This window comes from Oryzias latipes, chromosome 7, assembly GCF_002234675.1.
Source record: "Oryzias latipes chromosome 7, ASM223467v1".
NCBI classification, from domain to species: Eukaryota; Metazoa; Chordata; class Actinopteri; order Beloniformes; family Adrianichthyidae; genus Oryzias; species Oryzias latipes.
In genome coordinates, this window is record NC_019865.2 from 5,670,633 (window position 1) to 5,686,763 (window position 16,131).

Consider the following 16,131-nt stretch of genomic DNA (forward strand, 5'->3'; position numbering starts at 1 on the left):
TTGTATTGAATTTTCACAATAATCTTTTCTGTTTCATACCAGAAAGTTTTTTTACTGAAATTGTTTTCACTTTAATTTACTCAATAGTCTAAGTAAAAAAGGAATTGCATAAACTGGAAAAAAGGAAAGAAAGGCCTGTCAAGGTTGCATTAGACGAGGTTTTCGGTAGGAGGCAGACAGAAAGAATTCCTTCATGCATTCCTTCCTCTATGTCAGGGGTCAGCAACCTTTATGGCATGAGGCAGTTTGAAATATTCCCCGTAACAAACACCAACTAAAATGTAAACTCTAATACAAAGAAATATAAAAACATTTCCACTATACTGTATCTAAAATTGTATTGAATTCACCAAGAGCACCCAGGTCAGTTGCTTTTTCAAAACATTTTGGCATTAACCCAGAAATAGTGCTTTCATGACAGTATTGCACAAGGAATATAGGACAAAGCTGAAATAGTATTGCAACTATCTTTGTTTGACAAAGTACTGCATTTGTGGGATGTCATACCTACAGCAATAGAATTTGAAACGTCAGTACAAAATTCCATCAATTTTTACTGACTTCTTGGTTCTTTTGTTATCAGACACGGTTGTGCTTAGACATACCTGACATGCTTCGACGGACCTTTTCCGTTTTTTTCTGAGTCGTCATCAGATGGTTGTGTGTGACGAATCGACTCAGCTGATTGTGACTGAGGCGGAGTCACCTGTCAAACTTCAGAGACAAAATGAGAACAGAAATCTCTCGTAGTTGAGATACCTGTGAGGAAAATTACAGGCCTCTCTCATCTTTTCAAGTAGGAGAACTTGCAAAATTGATGGCTGACTGAAAACATTTTTGCCCCACTGTAAGTGCTTGCTACAACCTGTCACCCACAGAAAAAAGATGTGCATGAACATTTTTCTTCTATGTGCTCACAAAGAGGTCTACAACCTTGATATTTTATGTGTGTCACCTGCCTGCCCCTTATAGGTTTGCCCATTTTCCCCCCAGACACCCCTAATATCCCCCTGTGAGTGTAGTTGTAAATACAGCTTAACTTGTGTTTGTGTTTTGAATGTTCTGCTGAATTATCCTCAACCTGGTGCTGTCTTTTAAAGTGTTGTTTTTTTATAGAAGTACCTGAAGTTTCAGTGTTTGGGCCACTTCTTTCTGGTGCATAAACAGCCTTTCTGCTGTATGGATAATATTCGGCTTCATCTGTCTTCTTATTTCGCAATGAGACCACATGTTCAATCCAAGTCAAGTACAGGGACAAGAATATGCATGTTTCCCTCTTTATAAGAATATCCTACACTGCTGCCTTTTCTAATTTTGTACAAATAGGTAATTTTTTATGCAGTTTATAGCCAATACTGAAAATCCACAAGGTATACATTTCCTATCTTGAACTGCACTGAATTCATCCAAAAAGTTTATTCTAATCCTCAAACGGGCTAACTTTTTCCCCTTATTAAAAAGCACAGTTTCATAACACCTGATGATGGAATATTGACAGAATTCTTCAACCATCATTTTTCTTCTGGTAAAATAATTTCCTTTCAACATCTAATAAGATTCAAAGAAAGATCAGATTTGTGTGAAGGCCAGACTTTCTGCTGCAGAGCTCTTCAAGGTTTTCTCACTGAACTAATTTGATGCCTACATGATAGATTTTAGAGGATGAATACAAAGTGTTGACAAAACAAATTAAAATTAAGAGTTACAAAATTAAATTGAAAAGTTTTACTTTTTTCACAGCTATTGACAGCGCTAAAGACAATTTAATGGATTACAAGGGATACTCATTTCTCAGATGCTAGATCCCAATGTCAAGTGTGCTGCACTGAGTGAACAACCACAAAATGCAGCAACGTCAGAGGGTGTAAACCCCTGTAATCACAGTCGCTTTGGTAACAAAACTGTTCCTGTTTGACAGCCTTCTCTGCAGGCGGCGCAGCAGGGCAGCAGCAGCAGACAGATGTTGATTCACTTTAGACGATAATTGAACTCAATGATGCTTCAAAACTGCACAGCACATGCGTTTAACTGTCTCACATGAAAACGTCAGAGGACTAAAAACACACCCACAATGAAAAAGAGCTCAAAAGAGCCCTGTAACTAAGCTTTTATTACAAAAGCTCTCAAAGACGTTCATGTGGATCCATGGCTTTAAGAAAAATGAAGCCGCTTGAGTGATCTGTGGCCTCTTTCACACTGAACTCTGGTTCATTCTAGAATATTCATGGGATTGTCTGCTAATCTGATTCCTGATACAAACTGTTAAAGGTAATTCCCTGGTGAGTTCAATGACAGTGTCACTGCAAATAAACCTTTCTGCAAACAGAGCAGGAAAATGATTAGAATTCACATGCAGCCCCCCCCCCCCCCCCCCTCCATCACCCATCAGAGACATTAGCAAACACAAATGACATGTTTCCGTTTTATTTACCAATACTGATACCGGTAAATCATGCAAATAATGACCTGAGTCTTGAAATAAATCAGCCAAGTTTCAATATTACCACAGCAGCAGGAAACATTGTAAAAGTATGATTTGAAAGACAGCAGGTAATGCAGGTGCCACTACAGTTTCCACATCTCCACCTCTACCATCCATCAAAGTGACTTTGGCAAAATTCAAATTTTAGCATTTTGACATTCAGGCCTGGTGGGAAAAAAATGAAGAAAACTGGCTCTGCCTAGTGCCAAAGTTTTCACTCGGACAAAGACGCGCAAACATCTTCCTGACAAAATATTTGACCGGGCATGAAAACAAATGTAACCACACAGCCTTAATCACAATCGTTCTTATGGGTGGATACCAGCTGTCTAAAGGGCGCGTCGTTGGCCTGCACAAAATAAAAAAGTGGCAGACCAATTGGTGACCCTGTAGAGTGAAAATGTCCATGCACATTTTCTACTATGGGCACACTGTAGGCGACAGGTCATATGGAACACTCATACAACAACAAAGAGCGAGTAAGGGTGAAAAAGGTGAGACGTGGGCATGTCGTCTTGATTTTTCCTTTTTTCAACCCTCCAAATCCTGCGTACTGGCCAAAGGGGCCCGTTAGTGCTGTTCGTCTGATAAGTCTGCTTTCCTTTCACGCAGAATGACTGTTAGAAATGAGGATATTAGACATTGTGCAGTTTGCTCTGGCAATCCTACGGGTGTCCCAAGGGCACTTGCGCATACACACCCCTAAGCCTAGAGTCTCTGATGACGTCCACCCATTGACTGTACATGAGACCTGGAGTGAGTAAACCCTCCTCTCTCACATTCCAAACAGGAAGCACCTGTTGGCTCCAAGAAGTTAAAATCCTATACAACCCCATAGACAACTGTTACTCAGTCGTTCTATCTTTTTAATGTGTTTTAAATTATCTTACTTTTTTTATTATATTTTTTCTGCAGTGAAAGGTGGTAATTATAAATTGACCCGTCAGGAGCCTCCTAATAAGTATGTAGTCTCATGCTGAATGTTTAAAACGTTTGATTGACAGATTTCAGACCATTCACTGTTAATGACGACCCGTCCATATCCTAAAGAAATGACGACTTCATTGATTTGATTGGAGCTGGAAGTAAACCATTTTCTATTGGTGATGTCACACTAGTTCACTCAAGTCCTCAAACATTCAATGTATCTACTATGCTGCCCTCTGCTGACTAACTTTATGGAGATATAGACTTTACTTTCCTGCAGCTTCAATGGTGTTACTCTTTCAACCCTTGTGCTATCTTAGATGACCCCACCCTTACATTGACATGTTCTCCCTACCATGACAAAGGTGGATAAAGGTGGAAAGATTTCATGTAATCCATGGACACCAGTAAAGATCACAAATCATTGAAGAAAAAAAGATTCAGAGCACTGTCTAGTGGGTCTACATGACCCAACTCCCAATGTTAAAGTGCCTAGGATAGCACAAGGGCTAGATTGACTATAAAACTTGCCTGACCTGAACATGTTAGAACGTCTATTGTCAAGAGGAAGATGAAAGAAACCAGAGCCAACAACAATAAAAAAAAGTCTCAAAAGCAAGCCACTTGGGCTCCCCCACACCTACACAATGCCAAAGGGCTGACACTGGAATTCATGCAAAATGAGGCTCAACCATTGACGGTACCAGAGAACATGGACAGAAAAAAACAAAGTGAACTAAAATGCCACTCCAACGAAATGACTGGAAACTCAGTCACCTTTTCTTTTTTTTTTTGCAATATGGACACCGCCATGTTAGATCTAGACAAAGTCAGTAAGCAGTGATTGGTCCAAGTCAGTCTGAATCAACGTTTCTTTGGCAACTACTGTGGCCAATCAGGAGTGAGCTTGTTGGAAGTTCACACTGAAAATGGACTCAGGAGAATCTATCAATCGAGCATTCAAACTTTAAAGTAGATGGCCAGCAGACAACGCATGCTTCATGGAGCCAATCCGATTGGTCAGTTGAATAACTCACTATGTAAAGAAAAAATTTCATGAAAAAAATTAGGATTAGTAATAGCTGTTTTTTTGGAATTTTGGCTTCTTGGGTTAGGGTTAGGGTTAGGGTTAACCCTAACCCTAACCCAAACCCCAAGTTTCTTTTTGAATTGACAGACTGAATTAATTGAACTTATTCCACAATATTTTGCTTTTTTGAGAGATAATTGTAGAAAAACTATTTGAGCTGCTCCACGTGATGCTGCTTTGCTGACCTCTGCTGTTAGATTCAGGACTGTGCAGCTCCTGCCCACTCTGACTTCTGCAAAACACTTAATGGTGGGAAAAGTGAGGAAACATTAAAAATAAAGACCTTAAACTAGGCATGTCCAAAGTCCGGCTCGTAGGACAAATGCAGCCTGCATTCAATTTTCTACCAGCCTGCGGGATCCTCATTAAATCATTGATGTACGTCCTCCAGCACTTTCTAAAAACTGTGCCTATGATTTCTTGATTGTTCATTCATTCATCTTCTAATCCGTTTTGTCCCTTTCGGGGTCACGGGGCTGCCGGATTCTATCCCGGCCTCTTGTGGTCGAAGGCAGGGGACACCCTGGACAGGTCGCCAGTCTTTTGCAGGGATTTCTTGATTGCGATTGGCTAAATTCCATTATTAAGCATTGCAAACTTAGCACCGTCACACGACCCTTGGCCTCTCAGAGCCAGTGGGCTCCTTTCTAGCTCATTTTCAAAATGTCAACTGTAAACAAAATAGACGGATTTGTTTCTCTGATAAAAGGTACTTTGTACTTCTGAACAAGATTTGTGTCATTTTCCTGTTCATATGATTTACAAAGTTAACAGAGAGCATTGATTGATATTTCATGGGAACTTAGATTTACCATTGACAACGTTTTTTTTCCCCTCAGAGACAGACATTTTATTTCAGGTTTTCAAAAACGGTATTTATAATATTTTCATTTTCTAAAAAATGTATTAAGAAGCATTTCTTTACTATTTAGATAAATAAAAATATCATATTCCAAAAATATATATATTTTTACAGTTTATGTTATTAAAGGGGTTCAAACATGCAGGCCTAATGGTTTCCACTCACAGATTTTCACCTCACCAAATGTGGCAAATGTTGCAGAAAGTTTGGACAAAGACTTTGTTCATGCTGGAAAATCCTCGGATGTGTCAGAATAAAAGAAGAAATCTGCAAAAACAAGTGAAAAAATAAGTCAGATTTACTACCAAATAACTGGAGCCTGACTGCAGCTGCAGGCTGGAGTGTTAAAAGATTTAGGAAAAAAATTCCTAGTTATCTTTCTCTTTTTGCATGGATTTGATTTCAGGTATTTTCATGGTTTTGCCTCCGGATTGTTCAGAATTTTTTGTAATGGGACAGTCTAATCTGTTTAGAAACAAATCCCCTTTTCTGATTTGTAGATGTATTAATGTTTACTCATCTGTCGCCATCTAAATAAAAGGCATAGTTTCCCTTTAAATGCCAATCTGTTGCGTCATGACGCAGCTGCGTCGGTCAAAGTACCCTTGTGCGTCTCCTCACTCGGAGTCCATCACCTCCCGCAAACCTGTGGCCCAGCCCCTCCCTCCTGCCCTCCTCCTCCTCCCCGGGCATCGGATCAAAGATCCCCGCTCTAGTCAAACTGGGACGGGCGCAATGAGAGCCGAGGAGATGGGCGCGTGAGCACACCTGCAGTTGCACGAACAGGAGGCGCGCAGGTGAGCAGCGGGGTCTTTGTCAACTATATTAGGATGCGATGGAGACAGACGGGCGTGCACGCGCAGTGCCTGCAGGACATGTTGGTTCACTGAATGTTTCCAAAAGGCCCGTGCATTTTCTGTGCATCCTGCTCGGTGCGGCTGGTGTTGCGGGTGCTGATGCTGCGGGTGCTGATGCTTTTATTTATTTATTTATTTATTTATTTATTGTGAAACTGCGCACGGTGCATCCCGTCAGTCGCGCTCGAGCCTTCGGCCGGTTGTTGCGTCACAGTACCGTTAGTGTTTTACTCTCGGCGGAGGTTGAAGAAACGTCCTGTGCAGACACACACACGCAGATCACCCGCGTCTCTGTGCGCAGCTGCGTCGTGACAGGTTTCCTCGCGCTGCAGTTTGACCTTGCAGCATTTCTGCTTCTACGGAAGCCGCGTGCTCCTGACTCGAGGCAGGTGTGTGCTTCTGCCAGCCCTCATGAAACAAACACATTGAATGTTTGTTTGTTTTTTTTACATTGAGTTGCAGATCCATATAGAAGGAAGTTTAGCCCTGCGACCCTGCAGTCCCTCTTACTGACATCTTTAGGTCATGTTGAATCCTGAAGGCAAAGCTATGAAAAAGTTAACTTGATTAAGATTAACTTATAAAGTTAACTTATAAAGTTAATCTTAACTTATAAAGTTAATCTTAAAAAACTCAGATTTCAAAACGTAAACTTGGGGTTTTGTGTTGTGCTACATATTTGTTAGAGGGTTAATAGTAACTAGAAGGAGCTGCATTTCCAGAAGAAAATGCAGGGTTGAATGCTGTACTGCTGAATGAAAGCTAAATTTGCTGAAGAAATGTCTGAACTGTACTGGAAAAACCTTGAAAAGTTAAATGATCAAAAGTCCTAGTAGGAATAAGCTGAAAAAGGTGAACATTGTAATAGTAGAATGTCTAAAATAGGTCAAAATTTGTATAAGGAGTTAATCATTAAAGCTGAAATTGTTGAAAAAATGGCTGAACTGTTGAAAATTTGAAGATGTTGCTAAAATGGCTAAAAGTGCTAGCATTGGAATCAGCATCATCAACCGACTCAAAAAGACACATTGTTTGAGAGTATCATATTGGTAAAAGCTACATGTCTAAGTTGATAGAAAATCCACTTTTTTCAAAATGGCGGCTTTTCTATTAATTCTATCTCCATAGCAACCATTTTATGTTTGGGTCGCCTGGGGATGACGAACCAATCGACGTCAGTTTCAGACAAATCAGAAAAAGTAAACCTTTGGACGTCCATAGCAACGAAGTTTGTTTGCTAACCACGCCCACATTCCTTATATGTCCAGATCCAGTGAATTTCAATATGTTCAGTTCCAGCCATGGATGAAGTTAAATGCAATATTTGCTTCAGATTTGGTCAAAAAATGGCCACCAAACAGTAGGTTGTGTCGACATCCCATAATGATTTCTAAACCTATTTTATAGTCCAAAGCCTTGTGATCAATTTAACGTTTGAACGGTATCTCTAGCTAAAGGCATGTTGAAGTTACAATGGTTGAAAGAACCAAAGGTTTTCAAGGATTCTCAATGTATTTAAATGGAGCGAAAATCTTGGAAAATCCTGGAATATCTTGAAAAGTTCAAAGATTTGAAGGACCAAAAGTAATAGCTGAAAGGAATAAGCTGAAGGAGTTGAACATTGAAATAGTAGAATGATTGAAATAGGTGAAAGTTTGAAGAAGTTTAAAATTGCCTCACATTTTGGCAAAAAATGGCCGCCAAACTGTAGGTGGTGTTGCCATCCCATAATAATTTTGAGCCTTATATTGAAGTCCAAAACCTTGTGAACATTTCAATGTTTGAATAGTGTCTGTAGCCAAAAGAATGTTAAAGTTACAATTGTTTAAAGAAGCAAAGGTGTGGCCAATGGAGCAAAAATATTGGAAAATCTGGGAATAACCGGGACTATCTGGAAAAGTTCAAGGATTTGAAGGACAAAATGTCATAGCTGGAATAAGATGAAAGAGCTGAACATTTTAATAGTTGAATGGTTAAAATAGGTGAAAAATTGTAGAAGAAGTTTAACTGTGAACTTCTGCACGAAAAATTCTCCATGTATTTCAATGGAGAAAAAATCATGGAAAATCCTGGAATATCTTAAAAAGTTCAAGGATTTGAAAAACCAAAAGTCATAGCAGTAATAAGCTGAAAGAGCTGAACAGTTTAATAGTTGAATGGTTAAAATAGGTTGAAAATTGTTGAAGGAGTTAAGTGCCGAAAAACGGCGGAAGATAGCGTAAGAGGAAAACAAAGGGTTGAATGCTATACAGCATTCAACCAATAAAAGGTGAATAGTATCGAGACATTTTGAAATGGTATTACATTTGTGTACACTTACTAGAGTAAATGTGTAGTCAAGGGCTTAGAACTTACTTGGACTTCCAAAACAGGGCTTTTCTTATTTATAATCTAAATGTATTTCTATGTCATTGAATTCCTTTTATTGTAAAAACCCAAACACCCTGGAGTCTGCGAGTGGTCTAGGAGGCAGGCAACCGGCAGATTTCATAATAGAATCCTCTCAAGTCCCACTCTGATCCTTTCTTGATCTGCTTTTAAAGCATTGGCCTTTAAATTATAATTATGCTGTTTTTAGGCAAAAAAAAGAACTTGTCTCATTTTCTAGGATATCGTTTCAGCAGAGTGGCAGGAATTCATTCAGTATTTTTCTCAGAGTTGTGGGCAGGATTGTTGGCACAGAGTAAGCCCACCTCTATTTCCCAACATCAATTAGTTTACATCCTCTCCCATACTGGTGCGACAAAATGGCGAGCAATATCGGAGATGTACGAATTTATAGTTTTGAGCCAGATGCCAGCTCGGACGAGGAAAACAAAGACATCCGTGGATCTAGTCGTCTCCAAGTGGATGCATCAGAATGGAGTGGAGCAGGGAGCTTGAGCCCGTCATAGTAGCTTCTACGTCTCACTTTTCCAACAGCATTTTTTCGTCTGCCACCGATTTACAGCAATTTGAAGAAAAAAGTACGGTACTAAGAAATGCAATCTCAAGCTTCTTATGTCCGTCATGAGAAAAATGCCACAAAGACACACAGAGTGGGTATTCACATCAGATCAAACACTTCTCATAACTTTTGTCTAAAGTGTCACTGAAACTGTAGTTTGTATTTTTATCTTTATTTTCTAAATACAAAATTCAGCCAAGTCTGACTGAAAACATCACATTTCCTCATCTAAAACAGATATATTTTTGACATGCAACATACTTAGCTTTTGTAAAGCTCTTGTTATATAAAAATACCTTAAAAATGTAGAGCGTTGAGTCACAGCTGTCTCTTGAAACAAGACACAACATTCAGACAAGACCATCTTTCCCTTTGCTCACGTTCAACACAAGCATCGGACAGACCGTCGCCATGGTGACTTGGCAGTACTTTTTAAGGCATGGTGGGAAAAGCGTTTGCATTCTTTTATTGCATTTAATATTCAACCCTCTCCAGGAATAAGATGCAAATCTGCAACACCTAATTTGTGGCTTCAGACTCTATGACAGGAGAATGAATTGTTTTAACAGAAAAATAAATTGTTTTAACCTTTTATTTGTCCACATTTACGTTACTGAAGTCTCCCCATTAAACACGCCATAATACTCTGCTAAAAAAAGCTGTAAATAACACCATGTTATTTAGTCAATCGCTTTAAGCCCATTTCCCCCAGCATTATAATCTTCTTCCTAAATACGTGAAAAAACTTTCAAAACCAATCTGAATCACTGCTTTGGTATTATCTTCCTTTCTTTCAAAGTTCTGACCCATCCGGCTCTATAGCCTCTGACGATAATATGTTATTTTTTATATGTGAGTTTTTATAGTAGAGGCAATGCAAAGAAAAAAAAAAAGGTAAAAACAAATGTTCAAATCAGGATTTAGTTTTTTTTTAATAACTTGGAAGTTTCTTATGGAGCCCGTGTCCTCACATAGATACAATAAAATATATCTTGTTCACACAAAATAATATTCCGTTCCCACAAAATAATATTCCATTCCCTCGAAATAGTTAATTTGTGCAAACAAAATAATTATTCATGTGATTAGTCATTCATAAACACGGAGTTAGCAATATTTGGATTTACAGCAGATACCTTCGCATTTCTGTCTGTGTGTGTCTCATTACATTGCATGGAAGACACGGAGGATGTTTAATTATCAGATTTATTTATTTTAAAAAAGTACAAAAGCAACGGTAATCATGTCTCCATGTCTGCGTTCGTTCACATCCCGTCCTGCCGCAAAAGCCGCTTTCTGCGGCTACCTCCGTGTCTCTGTGACCCGCATTCGTTTAAGAGGGGAAAAATAAAAACAAGAATGATCTATTTATTCTTGTCTTGATGAAAATAAGAAAAATATAATATTTAGGATGCCAAAGCTTTCTGCTTCCTCGCGATTCTCCAGACATATCTCGCTCGAGCTATGAGCTACGAGCTCCGGCCCAGCGCGGAGCTCTTTTGCTTGTCATACCAGGCAGGTGGCTGGCCGGTAGACGGTCAGCCGTCTCCGGGATATTGTAGTTTAGGGTCGAATTCCTATTCAACCCTATTTAGGAATTGTCTTTTATCAACAGTCACTTAACATCCGAAGGCTACATGCTACTTATCCCATCATGCATCACACATATCCCATATTGCATCTCGACCAATCACCGTGGCCCTGTAACTGTGACCCATTCAAATACAACAGGACAAATGATAGCATGTAGCCTACTAGCCTTCGGATGTCACCCGAATGACGGCATGACAAGCAAAAGAGCTCTGCGGCGGAACTTGGAGCTATGTTCGGAGAATCGATTCGCTGCGGTATGGCAAAGCAGCAAGCTTCCTAATTCTTATATTTTTCTTATTTTAATAGAGACAATAATAAATGGACATTCTTGTTTTTATTTTCCCTTTCTTGAACAAATGTGAGTCACAGAGACACGGAAGTTACCGTTGAAAGCGGCTTATGGGGCAGGAGGGAGAGCATATCCGTGTTTATGAATGACTTATGACGTGAACAATTATTTCGTTCGCAGGAATTAATTATTGCGTGGGAATGAGATATTAATTTCTATGGGAACGATATTATTTCGTTCGCACAGCTTCATTATTTTGTGGGAACAAGATATTTTTTATTTTATCCATGTCAGGACACGGGCTCCGTAGCTTCTTGTTAAACAATCGACATAACATGGGGACTTTATGATCTAAAAACTGTAATTTACTAAGCTTTGTCTTGTCAATAGATTTGTGGAGGTGATTTAAAAATGTATCTAAATGTTCAGTTTGTTATGGACATAACAGACTTTGTAAGGTGGAGATTTTGCATCAAAATGTGATGGCAATGACTTAGTTTGAGTTTTCTTCTTTTGGTGTGGCACCTTGAGAGGATGTTTGTGTAAAAAAATGTCTATTTATAAAAGTATTAAATTAAAATAAACCCTAAAGAATAAAGTGTAGTTGGAGAAAATACTGCAGACGCTTTTCTGTTTTGTTAAACTAAAATATAATTTTCTTCTTTTGATTCAGGGATCAAATCTGACTGGAGCTTAAGCTTAAACCTTAAAAAACACAAATTTTTTTTAATCATGGAATCTAAGTTATTTGTTATGTAAATTAATAAAGGACTGCAGCTTGTTGGGAAAAGGCCTCGTTAAATAAAAAACTGTAAAGTCGGCACATAAACATAGATTTTCTGGCTCTTCTTTTTTTAAAGAGTAATATTATAAATTTGTCATTTTATGCTCAATAAAAATCTGACTGCAGTCTATCCACATGAGAGATTGAGTCACCATTTCTTTAAATGGAGATGCAGAGTGCTGCAGATGTTGTGAAAACAACAGAAGTATGTTGATATTTCATAATGACATCCATAATAATACAGACTTTTGAACCCCAAATGTAATTTATTTAAGGTGAATTAACATTTACTACAGCAATAGGAGTTTTATTTTGTCATCATTGATTAGAAACTGTTTAAACGCTCATTTCAACAGTCATGGACTTATTTTAAACAATCTTTTTTAGCCTCATCGTGCCTAAATTTATTTTTATTCTATAAAAAATATTTTTTTTAATATATTTTTGCCTTTCAAGCTGATGCTAAATTATGTGGAGTCCCTGATTAAATGGTACTATGTAAAGTGAGGACATACAGAGTCAAAAGTTTCAAATAAACTTTTTGTAGAGTTAGCATAAATACAAAAATCATCTATAAAGAGACTGTTTTAAAAAAAAAAACGGTTCTAACTTACTTTGACAAATAAACGTAAAGATGAACAACATTTGCCTGCAACTTGTGACACTTAACAGCTGCAGGCTGGAGGTTGATTCTTACTATAAACACCTTAGAATTCATGGAGGTTAGGTGATGCTTAGACTGCAGTAGGTGTAAATGACTTAAAAAGTGATTGCAGTCAAGTCACTCTTTTCTCCTCAGACTGTAGTCTTAAACAAATTTGGTTTTTTCAATACCGGCTTCTTTTCAGCTATCAAAGCAGCTGCTGCATGTGTGATACCCTCACTCAAGCAGATGGGGTTACATAACCAACCTAACCTTGGAAGTCCTGCATGATTAGACCTGACGAGCTTTGATCTGGTGACTCAGCAGCTGGAGCGCCTGACAGCCTGACAGTCAGGAAAAGAAAACGGAGAGTCAAATCAAACCAAAATCTTCAAAAGGTGCAAAGATACAACATTCAAGTGTTTTTTTGAAAAGATTTGCTTCTTTTAGACTCACTGAAGCATCTACCTGGGTCATGTTTTTGTGTTACCTTCTCTGTTGTTTTGATCTGCCCTCCGTGGCTCTGTGATGCTTGGTCCCTCTGTTTTAGGATTTCAGTTTTGTCTTTTTTCCTGTGTGCACACCTGTTTGGAGTTTGGTTAATTAGCTGCTTGATCTCCATCAAAGACCTGATATTCATCATAGAGCTTTCACCCGCCTCTTCCTTCATCCATTCTCTATTTATTTTTTTAAATTATGTCCTGATTTCCATATTGTTTTTAGTTTTTTTGTTATTTTTATTTTCTGTACCTTTACAACTGTCTGACTTGTTTTTTGCTCAAAAATGTTTAAAAGTGAAAATATTATCTGATGTGGAAGTTTTTCTGGAGCATAATTAAAAATAAAAGTCAAAACCAGAAATGCTTTTTCATTTTCAAAATGAAGCTGCATTTGACTCCCCCCTGGAAATGCTCACTGGAATTTTTGCGGGGTGAATTTGAAAACGAAAATGCAATCCCCTCTTTGCATTTTCACTTGAAATATGTCACAGAATGAGCGATGTTAAAGACGAAAATGAAAAAGAATTTTAAAAGACTGACATTTAATTTTATTTGTGAGTCATTTGATGCAGTTACATTGTGAAAATGAAAAAGCATTTCTGTTAATCCATTTTAATTGTCAAATTAGACATTTCTAAATGAATTTTGCTACACATTTACTAGAGAACTTTTTGAAAATGAAATGTCAAATTCCATTTTCTTTATCATTTTAATTAAGTGACAGAATAAGCGATGTTGAAGAAGAAAGACAAAAAGCGGTTTGCTTTTTCTTTCTAATTTTGAGTCAACAAATGCAGTTTCATTTTGAAAATGAAAAAAAATTTCTGGTATTGACTTTTATTTTTAGTTATGCTCCAGAAAAACTTCCATAATCTGAGGTATAGAGCATTAATAATCGGAAGAACAAAGAGTTTATCATAAACTGTAAATGAGAGCTAGAGATTCCACAGGATTGAGTCATAATCCGCTAACACCAAGCTGGCACTCAAGCCCCACCAAGTGTGTGTGATACATTATTGATAGTACTAATCTTCCTCCCCCCCTCACTTCTTCTTCACAAAAATAGATGCTGGCAGGATGTGTTTGCAGAGTATTTCTGAATAACCCCAGCCGGCAGCAGCATCTGGGTCTTTAAAAAGAAATGACGGACCGCTTAGCGCTGACGGATGACATGTCTGGACTACACCCGCCCACTGATCCAAACGTCCATCTCTGTGGTGCCCCCCCCTGCTACCGCAGATTAGAGCGATTGGTAACGATTGATCGCTTCTTCTCAGGCAGGGAGGTGGCTGAGTGCTGGACTGCGAGGTCCCTCCTGTGCCAGCTTGAGTCAGCATGCAGCAGCAGCAGCAGCAGTCTGCATGCTGCACACGCAGGAGCTGTGCAGCATCACTCAGCTGTTCTGTTTTCCTGCAGGCTCACAGGGAAAAGGCAAGAAGAAATCTGAGCTGACGCAGGAGAGGATTCCTGCCTCCATGTCGGCTCCTGCTCCAGCCAATCGTAGGTCTGCTGCGGGCTCTCGCCGGTAGGTTTGCTGATCGCCTTTTAGTTGAAAGATTCATAATGCAAACGTTCGATAAAGAGGCTGAACAGAAGGCACTTTTCATTTAGGAAATGTTTCCGTCTCTGCATGGTGGAAGTGAATCAGAGGGTGGAGAAACCGGGCTGACCTTGTTTGTGTTGTTTCTGGCAGCAGAAGCGATGACGAGTACAGTCATCCATCTGCAAACTCCAGACTCAGTTTTTTTGAATGATTAAGGGGTTTCCTATACGTTGTTTTTGCCGCAATGCCGGGTTGGATCCCTTTATGCTGAGCCCACCTGTCTTTGGATTGTGGTGAAACCTGGAAGCAGGAACCGAAAATGCAGGTTCTGAGCGGAAATGCAGCAAAGATCTTTTGCTCACAGATCAAGCAGCTTCCAAAGCTAACTTCTGACAACAAATAAAGGCGTGGGTTTGAACAATGTTTATTTATTTACATCTGGATTCAAAATATACATTTTTTAAAATGGTCGATTTTTCCTCGAGTTCATAAATATCTGCACTGATAATCCTCACGGACAGAAATGAAATTCATTTTTTTTTATTTTTGTCTAATAATCAGGGTTTACCATTTGACATGAGGTTAGCTGTAAAGGTTAGCATCTTGAGGCGTGCTGAGTCTGCAGCTCTTCTGCTCTCTTTCCTCATCTCTCCTCTTCTTCAGATTCAATCCCCTGAAAGTTCTGCAGCCCAAACCCCGCCTAGAGCAAACGGCGGTGTCCCCCCCCGTGCCGGTGCCCAAGCCGGCGCCGGGAGCGGGTTCAGCTGCACACGCTGCCGCTGCACCGGTGGCTATCCCTGTGCCAGCGCCTCCTACGTGAGACACTACTCAGTTACAGGAGCATGCTCAGTTGCTGTAGCTCCACCGCTGTAGCCACTAAAACCAAAACTGGACTCTCAATGAGCGCCTTCTCTTAAGTCTGTCAAGCTTTAGATTAACCACTAGTTTGCTGAGTGTTGGTCGGTATCATGCTTACTCACAAGAAAGCAATATTTCTGATTTGTTTGTGTTTTTATGAAAAAAATGTGCCTTTCTTTAACACATCCATATCAATATTTTAAATCTGAAATGCTACAAGGGAAGATCTTTTTAAAACAAAACAAAAATTAATGTTTTATGATTTAGATTTATATAATTTATCCATCCTCATCTGAAATGATTTTTAGAGTATGGGATGTATGTTGTCAACAAACAGCCAAGCCATTTTACAGAAACAACTGTTGTGTCCTTTAAACAGCCAGAACATGTGTTCTTTAAAAACTGTCGACCTTATTTATCACCGGATATTGAGCGATTTGTGAAAACCTTAACAATAGGGTTAGTTCCATCCTTTGCTTTTGTTATGTTTACAGTGTTTGTATGCTTTACGAAAAAAGATTATATAACATTTAGCCTAAATAGTCATAATGTTAATAATAATCAAATCAAAGGCTTGACAGACTTGCTTCACTTTAGTCTGTGAGAGCTTAAGCACAAGCTCCCCTTTAGTGGCTACAGTGTAAATGGTCTTCCTGTGGGAAAAACCCTCCTATCACCAACCAGCTCATGGCTCAGTCACTGACATCACCTCAAATCAGAAAGTGCTTTTTCTTGGTTTTTCTGAAGGTGATTTCA

The 16,131-nt window shown here is 38.9% G+C and overlaps 1 protein-coding gene and 1 long non-coding RNA gene across 4 annotated transcripts in view; one reads left to right on the forward strand and one right to left on the reverse strand.

Annotated features, from left to right (window-relative positions):
- Positions 1–13,216, reverse strand: LOC105354330. The gene is made up of 3 exons (XR_002873509.1): positions 12,965–13,216; positions 12,748–12,818; positions 1–714 (listed from the first exon to the last, which is right to left on the reverse strand). It is a non-coding gene; the product is annotated as an uncharacterized LOC105354330 (long non-coding RNA).
- The window catches only part of snph (syntaphilin), a 23,238-nt gene continuing 13,078 nt past the window's right edge, over positions 5,972–16,131 (forward strand). For 2 of the 3 annotated variants that reach the window (XM_023956404.1, XM_023956405.1), the window contains exons 1-2: positions 5,972–6,158; positions 14,391–14,499. In XM_023956404.1, coding sequence (XP_023812172.1) covers positions 14,450–14,499 — 50 coding nt within the window. In that variant the 5' untranslated portion in view covers positions 5,972–6,158; positions 14,391–14,449. Of the gene's footprint in view, positions 6,159–14,390; positions 14,500–15,180; positions 15,334–16,131 lie in introns of all 3 variants that reach the window. The other variant, XM_023956403.1, reaches the window with a different exon arrangement.